This window comes from Podarcis pityusensis, assembly GCF_964106645.2.
Source record: "Podarcis pityusensis genome assembly, chromosome: 1".
In the NCBI taxonomy this organism is placed as follows: Eukaryota; Metazoa; Chordata; class Lepidosauria; order Squamata; family Lacertidae; genus Podarcis; species Podarcis pityusensis.
Window position 1 is genome coordinate 135,569,932 of NC_138028.1, and position 19,540 is coordinate 135,589,471.

General features: G+C 43.0%; 1 protein-coding gene across 6 annotated transcripts in view; it reads right to left on the reverse strand.

The window, feature by feature from the left end:
• HDAC4 (histone deacetylase 4) overlaps positions 1–19,540 on the reverse strand; it is a 130,156-nt gene that overhangs the window by 41,934 nt on the left and 68,682 nt on the right. For 4 of the 6 annotated variants that reach the window (XM_081015997.1, XM_081016002.1, XM_081016000.1 and 1 more), the window contains 7 exons: positions 16,674–16,805; positions 15,570–15,682; positions 9,847–9,963; positions 9,549–9,747; positions 7,356–7,594; positions 3,225–3,479; positions 1,681–1,867 (listed from right to left, as the gene is read on the reverse strand). In XM_081015997.1, the coding sequence (XP_080872123.1) occupies positions 1,681–1,867; positions 3,225–3,479; positions 7,356–7,594; positions 9,549–9,747; positions 9,847–9,963; positions 15,570–15,682; positions 16,674–16,805 (1,242 nt within the window). The remainder of the gene's footprint in view (positions 1–1,680; positions 1,868–3,224; positions 3,480–7,355; positions 7,595–9,548; positions 9,748–9,846; positions 9,964–15,569; positions 15,683–16,673; positions 16,806–19,540) is intronic. The other 2 variants (XM_081015999.1, XM_081016001.1) reach the window with 1 other exon arrangement.

Here is a 19,540-nt window from a genome sequence, read left to right on the forward strand (position 1 = left end):
CAGGAGCCTAGGAGTTGCTGATCAGAAGGTCAGTGGTTCAAATACCCGCGACGGGGTGAGCTCCTGTTGCTTGGTCCCTGCTCCTGCCAACCTAGCAGTTCGAAAGCACGTCAAGTGCAAGTAGATAAATAGGTACCGCTCTGGCGGGAAGGTAGACGGCGTTTCTGTGCACTGCTCTGGTTCACCAGAAGCGGCTTAGTCATGCTGGCCACATGACCTGGAAGCTGCACGCCGGCTCCCTCGGCCAGTAAAGAGAGATGAGCGCCGCAACCCCAGAGTTGTCTGCGACTGGACCTAATGGTCAGGGGTCCCTTTACCTTTAACCAAAAACACAAAAAACAACCTGGGCAACAGAAGAAGGATGGGCATATTTTTGGCATATTCTGGTGCTAGTGTCGAAGTTTCTTCTCTCTTCTACTGGTATCCAGTGAAGAGAGACAACAGTTCTAATTAAATCCAACGGGGGGGGGGGGCATTGAGAGAAGGGAGATTACAGGGAACCATTCAGAGGGCCTTCTTGGTAGTCATGCTCACCCCATGGAACGCCATCCCATCAGATGTCCAAGAAATAAACATCTGTCCGACATATAGAAGACATCTGAAGGCAGTACAGGGAGGTTTTTATGTTTGAGGTTTTTTGTATTTTAATACTTTGTTGGAAACTGTCCAGAGTGACTGGGGTAACCCAGCCAGACGGGCAGCATATAAATAATAACTTCATCATCATTACCATCGTGTGAAGATATAGCAAGGTTGTGTCTGTGTCCTGGTGCAAGAAGGACCCCAGCCCTAACCCTACCAGAAGCCTCCAAACCGCTCTCCCCGCTGCCCACCCATCCACACCTTTTCTTTTCTTACTTCTGACCACAGAAAAATACAAATCTCACCATGCTGGAAGGAAACAGTGTTCCTGAGAATATTCAAAATATATTATTTTAAATTCTGGATTCTGTTGGGCAAGTGAGCCCTCCTATTACTGGTTACTCATCCCTCTTCACAAAGGAGGTGGGGGAAGAGAGAACTGATGGGGGAACAGGCAGGGGATGCGAGGGCTGCATACACCCTCCACATTTTGAAAATATTTGTAGAGGATGCTTGCAAAAACTCTCAAGGTTTCTCGTTTGTTTTTTTCTTAGTATTTGGCCAAAACATTTGCAAAATTCAAAAGGTTTTCAAGTCGGGGGGTGGGGGTGAAGGAGGGCTATGCCACTAAACAGTTTTCCAAGAAGAGCAGCTTTTAAAAGTTTGTTTTAACCAAAGGATGAGCAATGGTCATGCTGAATGTAGTTTTATAAGAACCACAGCTCCCACGGGTTTTGATGCCAAAAAGGTTTCAAATATGATGATTTGTTATAATTTTGCTGACTGGCTCAAAAGACACAGGGGTGAAACAGGACTTCCAGAGACAACTTGTTGGGGGTTTTTCATTCTACTGCCTTTGACTCTCCTCTTCCTTACCACCTGGTTCTTATCAGGAAATTCTGCACCATACCAAGATAATGCTGGGTTTTTTGGGGGGGGGGGTTCTGTGCAAAGAAGGATACTAAACTGCTTATGGCAACTTTGCCTCAATGAAGCAAATCTTGACCTACACAACTGCTGGCAAATACATTTAGAAGGCTAAATGAAAACTGAACTTATGGTGAAATTTAATACTGTGAGAATAGTTCTGTCCATTACCTGTTGTGAATTGTGGCTTGCAGGGTGGTTCCTGTACAGACATGGGGAAGTTGGCAGAGGCAGGTGAAGACTGGGCACGAGAAAGTGGCCTATGTCCTCCAAAAGACACTGGGATGCCAGCAGCTTCCACTGACGCCTGGTAGTTCCTCAGCTGAAGAATCCGTTGCTGTTCCAGTAGAAGTGCTTGCTGTTAGGGAGGATGAATTGTTATTGCAAACGCAAATTAAAATGACACAATGAATAAAATCACTGGTGCAGCTACAGAGAATCAGAATTGTAGAATTGGAAGGAACCCATCTAGTCCAGCCTTTCTCAACCTTGGGTCCCCAGGTGTTTTGGGCCTGCAACTTCCATCATTCCTAGCTAGCAGGGCCAATGGTCAGGGATGATGGGAGTTGTAGTTCAACAACATCTGGGGACCCACGGTTGAGAAAGGCTGATCTAGTCCAATGCAGGAATTGCAACATGTGGCCCACCATCCAATTTGAAACCATACCAGATCCTGCTTAGCTTTGCAGATGCGCTAGCAGTTTTATTGCTGCACCACTTCACGTGTTAAACCTGTTACCAGTGTTCCCTTAAAAAGAGTATTCAGACAAATGGGTAACACTCATATATCCTGTTAATATTTTGTTTATGAATGCAGTCTTTTAAATGGCAGTTGAATTAATTACCTTATCACCAACCTTTCTAAAGAGGAGGAGGAAGAGGAAGAAGCAGCAGAAAAAGAACATCTCAGATAATAATAAAGATAAATAGTCCAAGACTGGTGGGACACAAGCAGCAAATCCCACTCATTTTTTGAGTGGAGAAAGAGAAGGAGAAAGTACAGCAACTGGAGAAAAATGGCAAAATAAGGAGTATGGGAAAGAGATGCGACAGAGAAGAACAGATCTCAACAGATAGCAAGAAAGAGAAAAAGTAAAAAGTGTAAGGTCTGAGAAATTGAAATGAGTCCCAAGCTGCTTGTTGGGCTTAAGAATAATCCTGTGTATGGAAAGGTGAATGATCACTCTGCGAAATAAACTTGCATTTCAGTGTAAGGCAGAGTTCTTTCCTGTGACACCGCTTCTAACACTGAGAAGATTCAGAGCCGTTCAGTCACTATAAACTCAATTATACACAATAATGATTCATATTAGGGCACAGATTTGTCTCAATGGGCATGAACTACAGGTTGACAGCCCATGCACATCCTTTATCTTTTCATAAAAATGATTCAGTCATGAGGGGTCACACTTCCTGAATACGGTAAATATTAAATATGAGTGCCTGTATATGATGCAAATACAGAGGAAGGAGAAAGAAAATGTGTCCATCACTTCCTTTTCCTACATTTCTCAGATGAAACCAGATGAAGTCAATTTCACAAGCAGTGCTCCTGCCTCTTTTTAAAACGTCTATACAAAATCACATTTGTTTCAATTAGTAAATGTCTTTTATGTGGTTTATCTCCATTCAGAACAGCAAACAAGCATACAAACCTCCAGAAAATTTTCATCAAGTAATATTAGCATGCTGCCATTTATTGCACTATGTCTTACCTGTCTGAATAGCAACTCCTGCTCAGCTTGCCTCTGCCCTGGTTCTAGTTCTTGTGGCAACTCTCCATCTTCATCACTCTCAACAGGTTCTTGCTTCACCTGGACCATACTGGCCAACCCTTGGACTTCCTTTTGGTTTGATATCCGCTCAATATATGGGTCTTCTAAAAATGCCTGGTGTTCTCGCAGTTCTTCTTCAGTCTCTTCAGGATGGCTTTCATGCTGGCGGGAAGACTCATTTGATTTTGGCATAATCTGAAAACATTCCTCAAAATTAACCACTGAAAGTGTGACCTCAAGAGTCAAAGCAAAGTCTAATCAAAGAAACCATTTGCAATTGTAAAGTATGGGAGAAAAGTAAGTTTCCCTGCCATTTATAACAAGTTTACTTCTTATAACAAACTCTAAATTCCTAAACCAGATGCATGTGATATATTTTAAGTAAAGGAATAACACGATAGCTTGCTCATTTTCACAACTGTTTCATTTAACCACTCAGGCCCTCAAATGATTTCACAGCCTTTAATTAGGGTGTAAATGCCTGTGTTCAGGCGACACTGAGAAAGAGACACAGACGTGCTCTTAGCATGTCTTCTCCCCCCTCCCCCGCTTGCCACCAGACTCCCCCTTCCCTCTGATAAGCCTGCACTGCTCCAGGTGTAGCTGATCGGACCCAGGACTGACAAATCCAGGGTCAAACCAAGTTGGCTTGATTTGGTTTGTGATTAGATCACATCTGGTGCCCAGCTCTACGCCATACAATCAGATTTAGCACATGGACACAGATCTTGCCATGGCCCAAACAGGCTCCCTGGTTGAGTTGCAGATCTCTCCTACCTTTCCACTATGTTGGACACTTTGCATCCAAACCACTGTGTATCCTAAACAACTTATTTGGCAGAAAGTGTGGGCACTGAAAAAGGAAACTATATATTTTTAAAACTACCATATTTTTCCGTCTATAAGACGCCCCCTATTTTGGGGGCCTCAAAATGTAGAAAATAGGGGGCTTGAGCTTTGGGGGAGGATTATTTGGGGGGGAATGCCGAAAACCGCTCACCAACCAGAACGCAGCACACAACCGCTCGTGTCGCTTACAATTGCCACTTACAATCTTGGGCTCGCACTTTGTTCTGACGGGTGAGCAATTTTTTGGCATCTCCTCCCCCCCCCCCAATCAAGCGGCCAATCGCCGCTTCGTTTCAGTGGGTGAGCAATTTTCGGCATTGGCCACTTGATTGTTGGGGGGGGGGAGAATCCCGAAAATCGCTCACCCGCTGGAACGCAGCACACAACCGCTTGCGTTGCAGCTGCCTGATCACCGCCATTAGCCCTCCTGCTTGCCGATGCAACAGCCAATAGACGGCTGCCCTTGTCGCAGCAAACGGGAACGTGATTGGTGGCTGCTGGTGGCGATTGGGGACGTGATTGGTGGTTTCTGCGAGTTTTTAAGCGGCGACTGGCCACTGGATTGTTGGGGGGGGGGGGAGATGCCAAAAATCGCTCACCCATCGGAACAAAGTGCGAGCCCGAGATTGTAAGCGGCAATTGTAAGCAATGTGAGAGGTTGTGTGCTGCATTCTGGCGGGTGAGCGATTCATTGAATCCCCCCCCCCCAACGATCAACTTACAATCTTGGGCTAGGGCAAAAAACAATTCGTGCATCCCCCCTCAGCACTAAGGTAAAGGTAAAGGTACCCCTGCCCATACGGGCCAGTCTTGTCAGACTCTAGGGTTGTGCGCTCATCTCACTCTATAGGCCGGGAGCCAGCGCTGTCCGCAGACACTTCCGAGTCATGTGGCCAGCGTGACAAGCTGCATCTGGCGAGCCAGCGCAGCACATGGAACGCCGTTTACCTTCCCGCTGGTAAGCGGTCCCTATTTATCTACTTGCACCCGGAGGTGCTTTCGAACTGCTAGGTTGGCAGGCGCTGGGACCGAATGATGGGAGCGCACCCCGCCGCGGGGATTCGAACCGCCGATCATGTGATCGGCAAGTCCTAGGCGCTGAGGTTTTACCCACAGCGCCACCCGCGTCCCTTCCCTCTCAGCACTACCTGTGTATAAGACGAGCCTAAATTTTGAAGCTTATTTTTGAATCAAAAAAGCTCGTCTTATACACAGAAAAATACGGTAATTAACAAGGCAGTCCTAAAAGTTTCTACTCAGAAGTAAGTCACATTGAATTCAGGTAAGTGAGGTTAGGGCTGCAGCCTAAGTTAGCATGTTGCCTCTGTTGAGCTTTTCATAGCCCACTCGCTATTCCTTGACATTATCTGGAAGCAAGACGGTACCAACATGTGAAACAGCTGAACCTACAAACAGTCAAGTGGCAGGGCAGCCAGATTATTAAGCAGGGGAGGGCAGTTGGTGACCATCTATGTGACCATTTGTTCACACCAAGGAGTCAGGCCAGAGACAGAAGATTTAAGGGAATGAGTGCCAGGTGTAACATTTTTGGCTCGTGTGTCACCCAATCCTACTGACCCAGTAACTTCAATGCTACTCTTTGGTCATTTCAACTGTGACATTAAAGCGTAACAGAAAGCAAGCCAGCAGCTTTTTCCTCTGGCCATAGTATCACAGATAATGAGATGCCTGAATTCCATCGCCAAAGGACCTCGGTCAGCTTCATATGCATTTCTACTCTTCCCTTTGAACATTTGTTTTAAATGGGTTCTTAGTTATTTTCAACATAATTATGGGACAGGACCTAACCCACACAGCAAGCAACTGCACACAGCTATGATGGTACAGTGTTAAGGTTCTCTGCTATAAGACAAAACTAGCAGACTGAGAGATTTCTGCTATTGTATGAGAATGACACACTGGGAACTGTCCGTTGAAGCCTGAAATTGAGATAATCAACAGTCTAAATCCAGGTTTTAAGCTACTGAGAGGGGGGGAAAGATAGTCTGCCTAGAAATAATAAATCTGATTCCAGGAAGGTCTGCATTCAAGCTTGAATAAATGAAATCTTTTAACACATATTTTGTTGCAATACTAGCAATAGGATCTTTAAAACTGACACAAATGAACTGCAGTATATTTACTTTCAAAGAGATTGCATCACCCATGTCTTCTAATAACCCTAATTTTAAGCTTTGCTTCTCAAAGTATGTTTGTAGAACAGCAAATGAAATCTCCATGGAAATAACAGCTCTAAACTACATCAGTATGCTAATTTGAATGAAGTCCAGGTCTGGCACATGCATAGCAGTGGCATATTTCCAGAAGTACAAAAATGACGTCAGTGGCTTTTGTAATCATCTTGTCTTGCTCTGTTCTATAAACAAAGTGCTTTACCCCCCCCCCCCAATTGTCTCTCCCTTTCTCACTGGAAAAAAATTTACATGAGCAGCCAAAGCTTTAGGCCAATATAACTCAATCTTGTGGTGGTTTTAATCAAAGAACAGCAATAATCTATCTACCATAAATGAAACCACAACAGTTTGAAAGCCAATCTGGTTACTGATTTCACTCCAACTGTAAGATGCCTATAGTAAGGCATGGGGAGAGAGGTGGGATGGGGAATAAACACACACCTAAAATCAGGATGTTCATGAATTATATGTCCATTTGGAAAATAAGCTTATCAGCTTACTCGCTCAAAAGGTTCTTGGAATTTTAGACATTAAACACTTACATAATTCTTTCAGCCTTCACATACCTCATAAATATTAATAGTCAATATACAGAATCCTTTTAGGAGGAGAGGGAAAGAAAGTGAGCAGCAAATGGCCTTAAGAAGAAGGAGTTTGTCAGGCTTTCAGCTGTGAATAGAATTCAAGGTTCCCAGGTGCTAATTCAGTATTCAGAACAATTCCTTTCACACAGAATGGTATTCTGGTGAATGAATTAAGGAAACATACACACTTCACTCAAATAAGTGACCTTTCAATGGAATCCTTTTTATTTCCAACTACTTAGTTTTAGGAAGCCAATTTTGTACACATTTCTAATGTCTAATTTTCCCCTGTGTTTTCTACGTTGATCCTAACAGTAAGCAATCCCAAGGATGAAGACAAATTGACATTACATAATTATAAGCAGTACATATTAGAGCAAAAAACATTTCAAAACGGGGGCATTAAAATTGCATGAGCAAGAGCCAGCGACCAGCATACCTACCTTGTTAATGTGCAGCTGCTGCTGCTGAAATTGCTGTTTGTGTTTTTCCAGGAACTGCTGATGTTGTTGCTGGATCACTAATTGCTGGAGGGCCTGTGCATTCTGGGGAAGAGGAGCAGACTGTGTGCGCCCCAAAGGGCGGTGTTGCCGCAGTTTGTGTATGGAGGGAGAGAGTCGATCTGTGCCCACCAGGGACTGCGCATGGAGGGGCAGTGCCCCAAGCCCTGAAAGATACCAGTCTGAAGATAATATGGAGGAAAACAGCGGAGAAGAAGAAAGAAGAAAAGAGGAAGGGAGAAAATAGCTTTTGAGTAACTCACACGGTAAGAACGTGTGCTATTAAGCCAGCCACCGTGTTATGTCATGCTGCTGAAAGGTTTTTAAAACAACAGAGATGAAGATAAACAATGAGACACAGTTTGATGTTGGCTCAGAGTCAAGATTAGCTAGACAGCAGTATGAGGAATAAGTGAGCGCTGTCCTGGAGACCTTTTCTCCCTAAAGACAAGTGTTGCACACTCCATCACAAGTGTCATTAATCAGCATATTTCCAATCTGCAGACACCCCAATGTGTCCGGCTTCTATTTACACAGTTTACTATTTGTGTACTGTACAGAATGGGCACTGAATTCCAGAGCACGAAGCTCAACATTTTTCATTAGTATGGGGAGAACATGAAAAATGGCCAAGTGATAAAACAGTACAGTCAAACCTCATTTTGCAGACAGGATCCGTTCCGGAGGCCTATCCGCAAGCCAAAAATGACGCACGTCGAAGTGCCGCATCTGCGCTCACACATGGTGCAATTTAGCACTTCTGAGCATGCACAAGTGGCGAACCCAGAAGTAACCCATTCCGGTACTTCCGGGTTTGCCGCAGACGATCGCCGAAGTGGGCGGAGGATACAGAACGATGTTTGACTGTATGCAGATAGTGGGGAGAAAGAGAAAGTTCTTGCCATCCTTTACAGCACTAGAACTCAATGTAACTCAGTGCAATTGACCAACAGCAAAATGGTCCATTGTCAGCATGTGGCATTCTCAAGCAAATGCCGGAGCCCCAAGGCCTGGCACCTGGCTGGCTGGCGACTGAAAGGAGCACTGCACACCTACAGTAAGCTTTCATTTTGATCTGTTCCTGATATAGCACACTCTGGTGCAACATTACATCAGTGGCATGGGTGATGGCAGTAAAATAGTGGTTTGCTTGCTCACTGCTCCTCCGTGGTATTCCTCTTAGCAGTAGGCAGGATATGGATACAGAAATAGATATAGATATACAGAATGGGGTCAACCTGCTCTGGTGCAGGTAGTCTGCCTTCACTGAGCCAAGTTGAGTCCTGCAGTATTTCCAATGCTTCACAGTACTGAGAGAAGAACCATACCCACGCAGTAAGTTATCATTTTAACTCCTCCCCAATCCTCCTGGACACAGTGTCACTTCAGAGTGATGCTGCGTCTGGGGCACTGGAAGAAATTAAAATGGCACTTGCTCGCTGATGTTGTCTGGTGCGCCTTAACACAGCTATCACTGCAGTCAGTGCTCACTTCATCACTTGCATAGTCCATCAGCGGCAGGATCCCATCAACCCTGGCAGGGGGAACTCCGGGCACTTTTTATTATGCTTCTCTTTCAAGCCAGTTTGTGTTCACCCTAATCTCTCCTTTCCACATCCACCATGGACACAAATCATTTCCTTTGTGTATTCATTATCTGTATTCTCTTAACTTATCACACTTTGGTCTGAGATAATATGCCGAGAGACAAAAACTGGGCACTCCATCCTTGTACAAGCCCTTGTCTCCTTCTTTCCTGACATGCTGTAACTGAAGTCTTCATGAATGTGCTAACTATAGATTTTCTCACTGCATCCAAATCAAGGAACTGTAGTCAGGATTGGATAAATCAGGATCAGAAAGACCAACTCCAAACTGTGGTTTCAGATTCTGTAATCATAGGCCCCAAATTTAGATGCAATGGGAAACTATGATTAATTAACCCAGGAAAACTTCAATCACAGCACAGTGAGAAAAGAAAGGGGCAGTGAGAGGTCAGCGCACACCGGCAGAAGGTTTGTACATATCTCAGCTTATTAAGTTGAAATATGTATATCTGAAGCTAGCCTTTGGCTTTTGGCACGGACTCTGAGGAACACACACATGCTTTTTCAGTAAAACTCTGGTTGTGCTCACCTGGGACTAAGGGGTTTTGTGCAGTTGGTTGTTCCAGTAAGACCATGTGTTGAAGAAGAGGGTTGTGTGCAGTTCCCCCATCTCTTTCCACTGCAGAACTGCTCAAATAAGGAGTGAGGTGGGTGCCAGGAAACAAGGAGATTCGTTGTTGTAAGGGTGGAATAGCAAGTCTTTCAGCATCCTGCTGTCCTGATCCCCCCTGCAAGCATATAACTGGTAATACATTGAGCTTATGAACAGTTAATGTAACAAACAACCCCCCCCCAAAAAAAAACACTTTGCATTAAACATCACTTACACTGGATGGGGCAGTTGCAGGTAGTCCTAACGTTATATTTGGCAAGGAGGGAGATGTGTACAAAGGAAGCTGTGTTACTGAGCCTTCACGATTCACAAGTCTATGAGCCAGGTTGGTCTGAAAAGGGGGGGGAAATGGTTACCTCAGAAGAAAGGACAACACAAGAACCACACACTTCATCTATCATCATTATCAGTCTGTAAAGGAACGTAACATTAAATACAAGGGCAACTGAATTGGAATTGGAATTACTGGTGATCAAACTGTACTGAATCTTCCTCAAAGCCCAATGCACCTAGAGGGAATAGGATTATAATCATAAGGCTAAATATACATTTTAAGACAAAATTGCTGCATGACACTGAATGAATGTCCAGTTTATCTAATTGTAGGCAAAATCAACTACAGTCGTACCTTGGAAGTCGAACAGAATCCAGAAACCAAAGCATGGCTTCTGATTGGCTGCAGGAAGCTCTTGCAGCCATTCGGAAGTCGTGGAAGCCCCGTCAGACGTTTGGCTTCCAAAAATAGTTCGCAAACCAGAACAGTCACTTCCAGGTTTACGGCATTCAGGAGCCAAAACGTTAGAGAACTAAGCTGTTTGACTTCCAAGGTACAACTGTACTGTATATGCAATACCTTGCAGGTTGCACCAATATACTTATCACTCAAGTCAATGATTTTTATCCCAAATACTTAGGAACACAACAACACATAGACACCTGACATTAACTTGTTTCCATATAACTATCCACTGTTTGCAATAGCAGCTACTAAACTTTGGGGGGGGGGGGGAGACAGTTGTTGATTACGAATTAATAGATTTACACAAATACGTTGTAAAAAAATTATTAGAAGGAATTTTAATATTAATCACCTACTAATTTGAATCTGAAGTTAGCAAAAGGTTGCCTCTGTGTGCACAAAGAGGCTTTTCTGCTCCCTCTTTGTGGAGGCAATCTTTGTTACCACACTGCAACAAGTTTACCTAAAGGTAAGCCATCGAGAGCAGCTTGTCAGGTATCAAAGAAGCTGAGGAAGAAAACCCTGGTGCATTTAGAAGTACTCAAGTGCTGGGGTAGGAAAAGGGGTGAAGATCCATATCATTCACTGAAGCCAGCCTTGATTTTTATTCATATTATTATATTATAATGCTAGGTTATATTACTAAACTAAATCTATTGGATTTAATTTTAAAATCATAGAATTCCACTGGCCTTGAACCATCACTAAAAAGATGTGGGCTTGATTAATGGAGGATATGAAATAAATTTGTGACATTTGATTACTAATCATACATTTCAAACAAGCAGATATGTATAAGCCTGCTCTCAGTGCACCGTAAAAAGATAATTATAGGGGGAGAAATGCCAACCTTTGCAGCACTGAGTATGGCTAAAGAGTTTCTAAACAAATTTGTTGATTTCACCCAGTAGCAAGTCATCATCTTTACTCTACTATCATCTATTCAACAATACATCTCTTGAACACTTTTGTAATTACATTTGTGTGTATTTCAGACCATTTTCATCTCAGTGCTCTTCTGACCAGAAGCTTAATACTATTTCTCATGAAAAATGCTTTAATGATTGGCTCCCAGCATAACCAGCAGGTGTTACAACCTTAACACTTTTCACAGTAATTGCAATTTTATGAAGTACTGTGTGAAATGTAGGTCTAATAGCACCAATTTAAATGTGTTGGGCAAGCTGAAATACAATCTGTAATTGATGCCAAAAGCAACTTCATGTGTATGATCTGCTTCATGTTCATTAATTTCTGTGTCACAATACTAGTAAAAAAACATTGATGGAATGTTATGTTTTAAAGATAGAGCTTCAGTTTCTGTAAAACCATAGCTACAGTTTTTAATATACAGTGGTACCCCGCAAGACGAACGCCTCGCGAGACGAAAAACTCGCAAAACGAAAGGTTTTTTCGTTTTCGAGTTGCCTCGCAAGACGAATTTCCCTATGGGCTTGCTTCGCAAAACGAAGCTTGCCCCGGGGACAGCGGGTCTTCTCTTTTGAAGCAAGGGGCGGCGGGGAGAAGCGATCTTCTCCCCGCAGCCCCAGGTCCGGGGACAGCGGGAAGCGCTTCCCGCTGCCCCCGGACCTCTTTTGAAGCAAGGGGCTGCAGGGAGATCGCTTCTCCCCACCGCCCCTTCCTTCAAAAGAGGTCCGGGGACAGCGATCTCCCCGCAAACCCTTGCTTCAAAAGAGGTCCGGGGGCAGCGCAAAGCGCTTCCCGCTGTCCCCGGACCTCTTTTGAAGCAAGGGGCGGTGGGGAGATCGCGATCTCCCCGCAGCCCCTTGCTTCAAAAGAGGTCCGGGGGCAGCGGGAAGCGCAGCGCTTCTTCCCCGCTGCCCCCGGACCTCTTTTGAAGCAAGGGGCTGCGGGGAGATCGCTTCTCCCGGTGCTCCGAAGCGGGGCGGGGGGGCGGGAACACCTGCCCCAGCCGCCCCACTTCGGAACGCTGTTCCGAAGCGGGGCGGGGGGGCGGGAACACCTGCCCCAGCCGCCCCACTTCGGAACGCTGTTCCGAAGCGGGGCGGGGGGGGGGACACCTGCCCCAGCCGCCCCACTTCGGAACGCTGTTCCGAAGCGGGGCGGGGGGGCGGGAACACCTGCCCCAGCCGCCCCACTTCGGAACGCTGTTCCGAAGCGGGGCGGGGGGGCGGGAACACCTGCCCCAGCCGCCCCACTTCGGAACGCTGTTCCGAAGCGGGGCGGGGGGGCGGGAACACCTTCTGAAGGCGGGCGGGGGGCGAAAGTCTTTGTCCCCCCTGCCCGCCTTCCCAGGGGCTTTTAAATCGCCCCGGACAGCGGAGAAGTCCTCCGCTGTCCCGGGGCGATTTTAAAATGCCGCCCGCCAGCATTTTAAGATCGCCCGGACAGCGGAGAAGTCCTCTGCTGTCCCGGGGTTTTTTAAAATGCTGGGGGTGGGAAGAAAAGCCCTTGTCTCCCCCCCCCCCCCCAGCCTTCAGAAGAGGTCCGGGGACAGTCTGTTTTGAAGGCGGTTTCCCTAGGAACGCATTAATTGATTTTCAATGCATTCCTATGGGAAACCGTGCATCACAAGACGAAAAACTCGCAAGACGAAGAGACTTGCGGAACGAATTAATTTCGTCTTGCGAGGCACCACTGTATTGTAGTTCACAGACAATACCTATTTGTTATATACAACTTAGACCAAACATATGTAAAAGTCCATTATCAAAAGTACTCAGTGGCAGTAATGGCAGAGAAGAGGACCTCACCTTTACTATTCTCTCCTAAGGATGCCACTGCCACCCAATGGAGTGCTTCCAAGCTGTTCAGGGCCTGTTTGGCCCACAGAGAAAAGTGAAAGAACCCTCATAGACATGATGCAACATGTCTGCTAAATATTTTGATAAAATAAAGCATATCCGTTTTGACTGCTCCGTGATTCTCAGATGAAGGGCGGTATATAAATGTCAACAACAACAACAATCTTTGGCGATCAATTGTAGCCGAGTAAAATTGTCTTCCATGAATATGGTCTTAACAGTGAGTCTGTAAGTGACTGTGGAGGCCAATTCTGGATCCACATATCCTTCCACAGTGGGGACATTGGATTCCGGGCGGGAGTTGATCACGGTGTGGATTTGCCAAGCGTGCCTTCCTCTTAGCCCTTGCGTCCTGTCCTGAGTTTGAGTGTCTTCTCCAACTGGAGCGCTCACAGGCAACTGTTTCCCAATCGTTGGTGTTTATACTACATTTTTAAAAATTTGCCTTGAGACACAGTCTTTAAACCGCTTTTGTTGACCATCAGCATTACGCTTTCCCTTTTTAAGTTTGGAATAGAGTAGTTGCTTTGGAAGACGATCATCAGGCATCTGTACAACATGACCAGTCCAACGAAGTTGATGTTGAAGAATCATTGCTTTGACACTAGTGATCTTTGCTTCTTCCAACACACTGATATTAGTTTGCCTGTCTTCCCAAGAGATGTGTAAAAATTTTCGGAGACACCGTTGATGGAATCTTTCGAGGAGTTAGATATAATAGCAGTGTAGTAAAGGTGTTGCGAGGCACACAGCCCACTATTTATATTGCTCACTATTTACATCTTACAGCTGACAGGAAGAGGTTGACTGGTTGAGTCCAGGAAGTGGTGAATGCATCTTTACAAGAGGGAACAGGACCAGCTGCCTTTCAAGATGTGACTGTGAGGCTACTCCTGGAAGTGTCATCCCTGGGCCATGAGGATTATATTGTCTGGTCTCTAATATCCCCTTCTTGGGCAAGGGTGTTGTGCCCACTTTTGAAAGAGAATCCTTATCTGGATACATTTCAATCTGGGTTCAGGTCTGGTTTTGGCACACAATCTGTTATGGTTCTCCTGCTTGATAATGTATGTTGGAAGAGTGACAGGGCAAGTGCAACCTGGCTCACCATCCTGAACACCTCAGTGGTCTTGATACTATTGATTATGGAAGGGGCAGATAACCTGTGGTTCTTCAGATACTGATGAACTATGATACTCATCATCCTATCATTCTGTTTCGTATAGTGAGTTTTATCTCTAAAGGACTTCCTTGTGGAAAATAATCCCTGACCACTGACAAGACTGGCTTAGGCAGTGGGACCACTGGGTCTCACCTGAAGAGTATTTCTCCTGGATGGTGGTCCATAAAGAAGACTATTATCTCCACCTAGCATCCAGGGCCAGGAAATGCATACAAATTCCACATCTTATAACATTTGTTTTAGTATTTTAAAACTGTAAAGCCCCTTTGGTGCCTTGGCAGAAAGGCAATACATAAACACAACAAATACTATTTTAAAAATACCACCTGTGGAATGTGTCCATCTCCAGATTAGTTTGCCATTTACCATGTTCATCCTGAGATCCTTCTCTGGGTGCCTTTACTTTGTTTCCACTAATTTTGGCTCTTCTGTTGCATGTGAACCTTGGTTCATGGTTTAAACTACTTAGTTCAAAGCAAGTCAGCTTCATGACCAAGGGCTTAAAGATAGCTTGTTTTGAAACTGAACTATGAGCCCAAGTTTGCAAATAGCCAAGACTAGAAAGCAAAGTAAAGTCTATTGAAGAGTTTCTCTTAGCTGCACAGGAGAATGGGGAGGGGCATGCAACCCATATCTAATTTGGACTCATTTCAGCTTGGGGAGCGTGGAGAACATCTGGTCTTCCAGATGTTGCTCAACTACAACTGCCATCAGGCCTAGCAAGCATGGCCAGTGGCCTAGCGATGATGGCAGTTGCACTTCAGCAATATCTGTAGGGCCAAAGGTTCCCCATATCTGGTTGAGCATGACCTGAAGTAAGGTGATTGAACAAGTCATACTGTGACTATTTATCTGGAAAGGTGACAAATATTTGAAAAATGGAAATACCCAATAATAAAAATGGGTATGCATAGTTTAAGCTGTACGCACAGTTTAAATAACACTGCAAACAGTGCATTTTTTACCAGCTTTTGTATTCATTCTTTTTTTTTTAACATACTTTTCAGAACTTTGGTGATTATACAACTTTCCCTTCACAGGCAAAATCTGTAAATATTGACTCACTGTGACAAAAATGGAAGCATACTTAGGTTTTTCACATTTTCTATTTACAGTCTATTCTTAAAAATTTGTGACATCTGAAGTAAAGTACTTTGCTCTCCATAATCTATAATGAAAGTTGGTGTACTGTAGAAAGAAACACAAATGTGCAAAGCAATGTATTTTACCTCTGCCTGAAGATTTGCAACTGATCCAGTAATGCCATTCTCAGTGCTTATGTTACTGGAACTATTATTTGGAGAACTAGGGCCAGATCCAGGAGCACTGTTGCACGCAGAGTCTAAAACACATTGAAAACCATTTATTAATGCCACTGTCATGCAATCATATTACAAAATAACAGGATTTTCTCAGCATTTCCACTAAAACTCAACAAACTTATCAAATTAACTGGATTTTTTTTAACATAACTCTGCAAGTATTCCAAATACACACAATATTGTACAGAATTAATTATACAATTACAAGTCAATAAAGTAATTGACAATTTATGGTAAGAATTATCATTATATCGAAAAGCTACGAAAAGAGTTCATATTAAACAATGGCATGTCAAGATATACCATCAAAGAGGTGACAACTAAAAAATGTTTTACCTACGGTTACATAATTTGCCTAGCATTTATTATTTTCTAGTAAATAAATAATGTGGGAAGCAGTATGGGGGCTGCATGGGAAGAGGACAATGGATGAAAACCACCTTTTCCTAAATAAATCTCTGTCCCTTCCACAAACTTGTGTGATGGACACTCTGGATCCAATTCTACAGCTCTAATTATAATAACTGATAGAGCTGCAAGGCATTAAAAATGAGTATTTTCACTTCTGGTATAAGTGTTCACTTATTCTAAAATTATAGGAGAATATATTAACAAAAAAAATCAAGAAAAACATGCTCCCTTATGGTGTATAATTCAGTTACTGGGCAATTTAGAAGCATCAGTAGAAATTACAGCTTTGGAGTTCAGTTTTTTAACCACTACCAAAATTATTGTAGCCTACTAGAAGAAAAGACACCATTCCCATATCCTATATATACTGACATCTCAGAATTTGAATAGCCACAATCCTCAGATGGACTAACTCTGGGAGGGTAAGGGCAGAAAAATACAACAAATTTACTGAAAGAGAGTCATTGCTCACTGAATAATGGAATAGGAATACAAAACACATAGTGATTATAGCAATTATATAAAAAAGACATAATATTTATACAACTTATTTACGTATTTTGTAATTTAAATTAAATTAGCTCATGGTCAGCAACCTACCTGTGACATCTAATGGGCGCTTTTTAAGAGCTGTGGCTACAGGTCCATCTTTTCTTCGTAATAATGGGCTACTCCGCCTTTCTGCAACCTTCTGCTTTAACCTGGATCGCAATTTAAGATTGGGTTCAGATGCTGGAATAAAGAGAGCGACAAGGGAGAATATAAGCTTATCATATGCATAAGTTTCCCAGTAAAAATATCTTATTTAAACAACCCTAACACTTGCTATACCAAAAACATAACATCTAACACAGGGCATACTTACCACTGAATTAGAACAGCATCTGAAAGCATGGATTTAGACAACATTTCAGGAAGACATGATCCAAAGGGTTTAAATCTGAGCAGCTAGTAATCTATTAAATGTATTTCAAATATTGCTGAAGCCCTCTCATGTAATTAGATAAGCGATCCAGAGTGGTTAAGAAAGCAAAACACGACACCCTCAGCCATTATATTGCAATCCTATGCCCTCACTTCCTCTGCCCATCAGTGCAAGAAACTTGGAAGTTTCTTCGTTCACTTGAGAAGGTCAGTTCACAAATCAGTGTCTGAAAGCACAATCTTCTAACCAAAGTTAGTTAAAATAAATTATAGTTTCCCAAGTATGTACATATAATAATGGAATTGCTGTCTGTTCTAAAAGGAAAGTTTGCACTCTCCTGTTGCCTCCTCCTCCGAGCTAGTTCCCAAGTATCATTCCTTAAACCATTGTTAGGTGATTGTCTATGTGTACTGGAATGAACGTATTTTCTTGGTAGCATACTTTTGTTTGTTATGCTCAAGTATGAACTTGATGTTAAACATTGCCAGTGCAATGGGGTGGCATGGCATAGTCATTCTCCTGGCACTAGCACTGCTGTTGCTTGTTGGACTATTAATTTAAAATGCTAATTATTATTAACAAATTTGGTATTGTAGTGTTCAAAGCACTTTACATGTTGTCTAACTGTAATCCTTAAACAACATGTAAGGCTAAGTCAGGGAGTAGTACCCAATGTAGTTCCATTAATGCAAGGAACGGAAACTTCTAGCCGCACAATTGAATTTCACATTCCCCTCCTCTCCCTGCAACCTCCCAAAATCTGTTATGGGGTTTCCCCCAATCCTCCAGAGCAGATCTAAGGAGATCACAGTGGGTGAGCAGGGAGAGGAGAGCGAGGGGAAGTTATGCTAACAAAACTACGCCATTGGATATCACCCAGTATTTGTATCCTCCATGTTGCAGGTGGAAGGAATTAGGACGAGTGAGATATGTCTAAGGCAACTTAGTTCCAAGATCTGAAGAAAAAATTTCCAGATTCCAAGCTCAGTTACCCTGCTACACCAGCTCTTAATTTAGGTTCTATTTTAAAGTATGTTTAGAAACATTTTTACATGTCCAAAATCCAGGATTAGGCATGCTAAATGATCTAACTAAATTTAAATACATTTATAAAAAGGAGCTAAATAACTCCAGCCCTACTTATGAATCTACAATATATTGCTTTGGCCCTAAATTGCAGTTTCCTTTGATACTCGACCATATACGAATATATTATACTTGACCATAGTCAATGATGACTCAGTGATAAAGTAGAAGAACTGGGAAAAAAACTTAAATTTGATGACAGAGAAACAAGTCCAAATAGACAATTCACTAGACAATGCCATCAAGTTAATTATTTAAAGAAAAAGAGAATGTCCTACCACTATTATTCATTTTATTTATAAAATTATTTGGGGGGTCACTTTTTGCTCAAAAATATCTCACAAGGACACTTACCATTTTAAAACTTTAAAATGATAGGGCTGCAATTCTAAGTGCATTAGAATAGTTAAGCTCCACTGAAATAGACAGAACTTATTTTTGTGTATATTGGTTTAGATTAGAATCAAGCTTTTAAATCACACAAATTATAACCATCCTATGGAGTGGCTTAAGTACAACACCACAAGCATAGTGTAATAGAAACATGTCATAAAAACAGTAAACGTATAAAAACAGCAGAGCTACAAAAAATGAACCTTAGGAGTCAGGAAAGGCCTGGACAAAAAGGTATGTTCTTAAACCTTCACTAGCCAGCTAGGCTACTGAACTAGAAGCTTGTTAGTACCTGCTACAGGGAACAATATCTGAAGTAATTTCCTCCTATATTTAGGAATTTGACAAGATGTGGCATTTTGGAGTAAAGAATAACGCTCAGCAGGACCAGACTTTGGACCACAGCACGAAGTACAGGGTGGGCAGAGATACTGTCATGGTGTTTTGCGCACCACCAAGGAGTGGAGACTCTCACTGAATTGCACATCCACACTGCATTACGCACTTAAGGTTGCCATGCAATTTTTCTAATATGTCACTTAGTGCATTCATAAGCTCAGCATCAGCCTGCAGAGGAATATTTATGGGTAAAACATACTGCTAGTTTACAACCCAAACAAGTTTGTTTTTAACAGAAGTGTTAAAGTCACAGTAATTTGATCCGCATAGCAACAACACTTTCCCCACATTTTTGCAAAAATAAAACAGCATGCTGTACACTTTGCATATTAGAAATAATAGCCCTAATTTTCCTGTTTTCTGGAACCACAGCTCTTTGCAATAAAAGCTTTCTCTTTGTAAATAATACAATTAGTAAATAAGTATACAAACATCCAGCAGCAGAAGCTGCTCCATGACAAGATCTCAGGATCTTCACAATGAGATCTATAAACTGACTAACAGAAAATAAGCAGGGCAAATCTTGAAGACTTCAACAGAGAAACGGCTATTAACAAAGGAAAAGAAACTTGGATCACCAGCACCTGGAACCTAATCACAATCCAGCCTGCTAACTATGCTCTGCATTATCAGCTAGAGAAAGGAAAAGTCATAAGCTGCACTT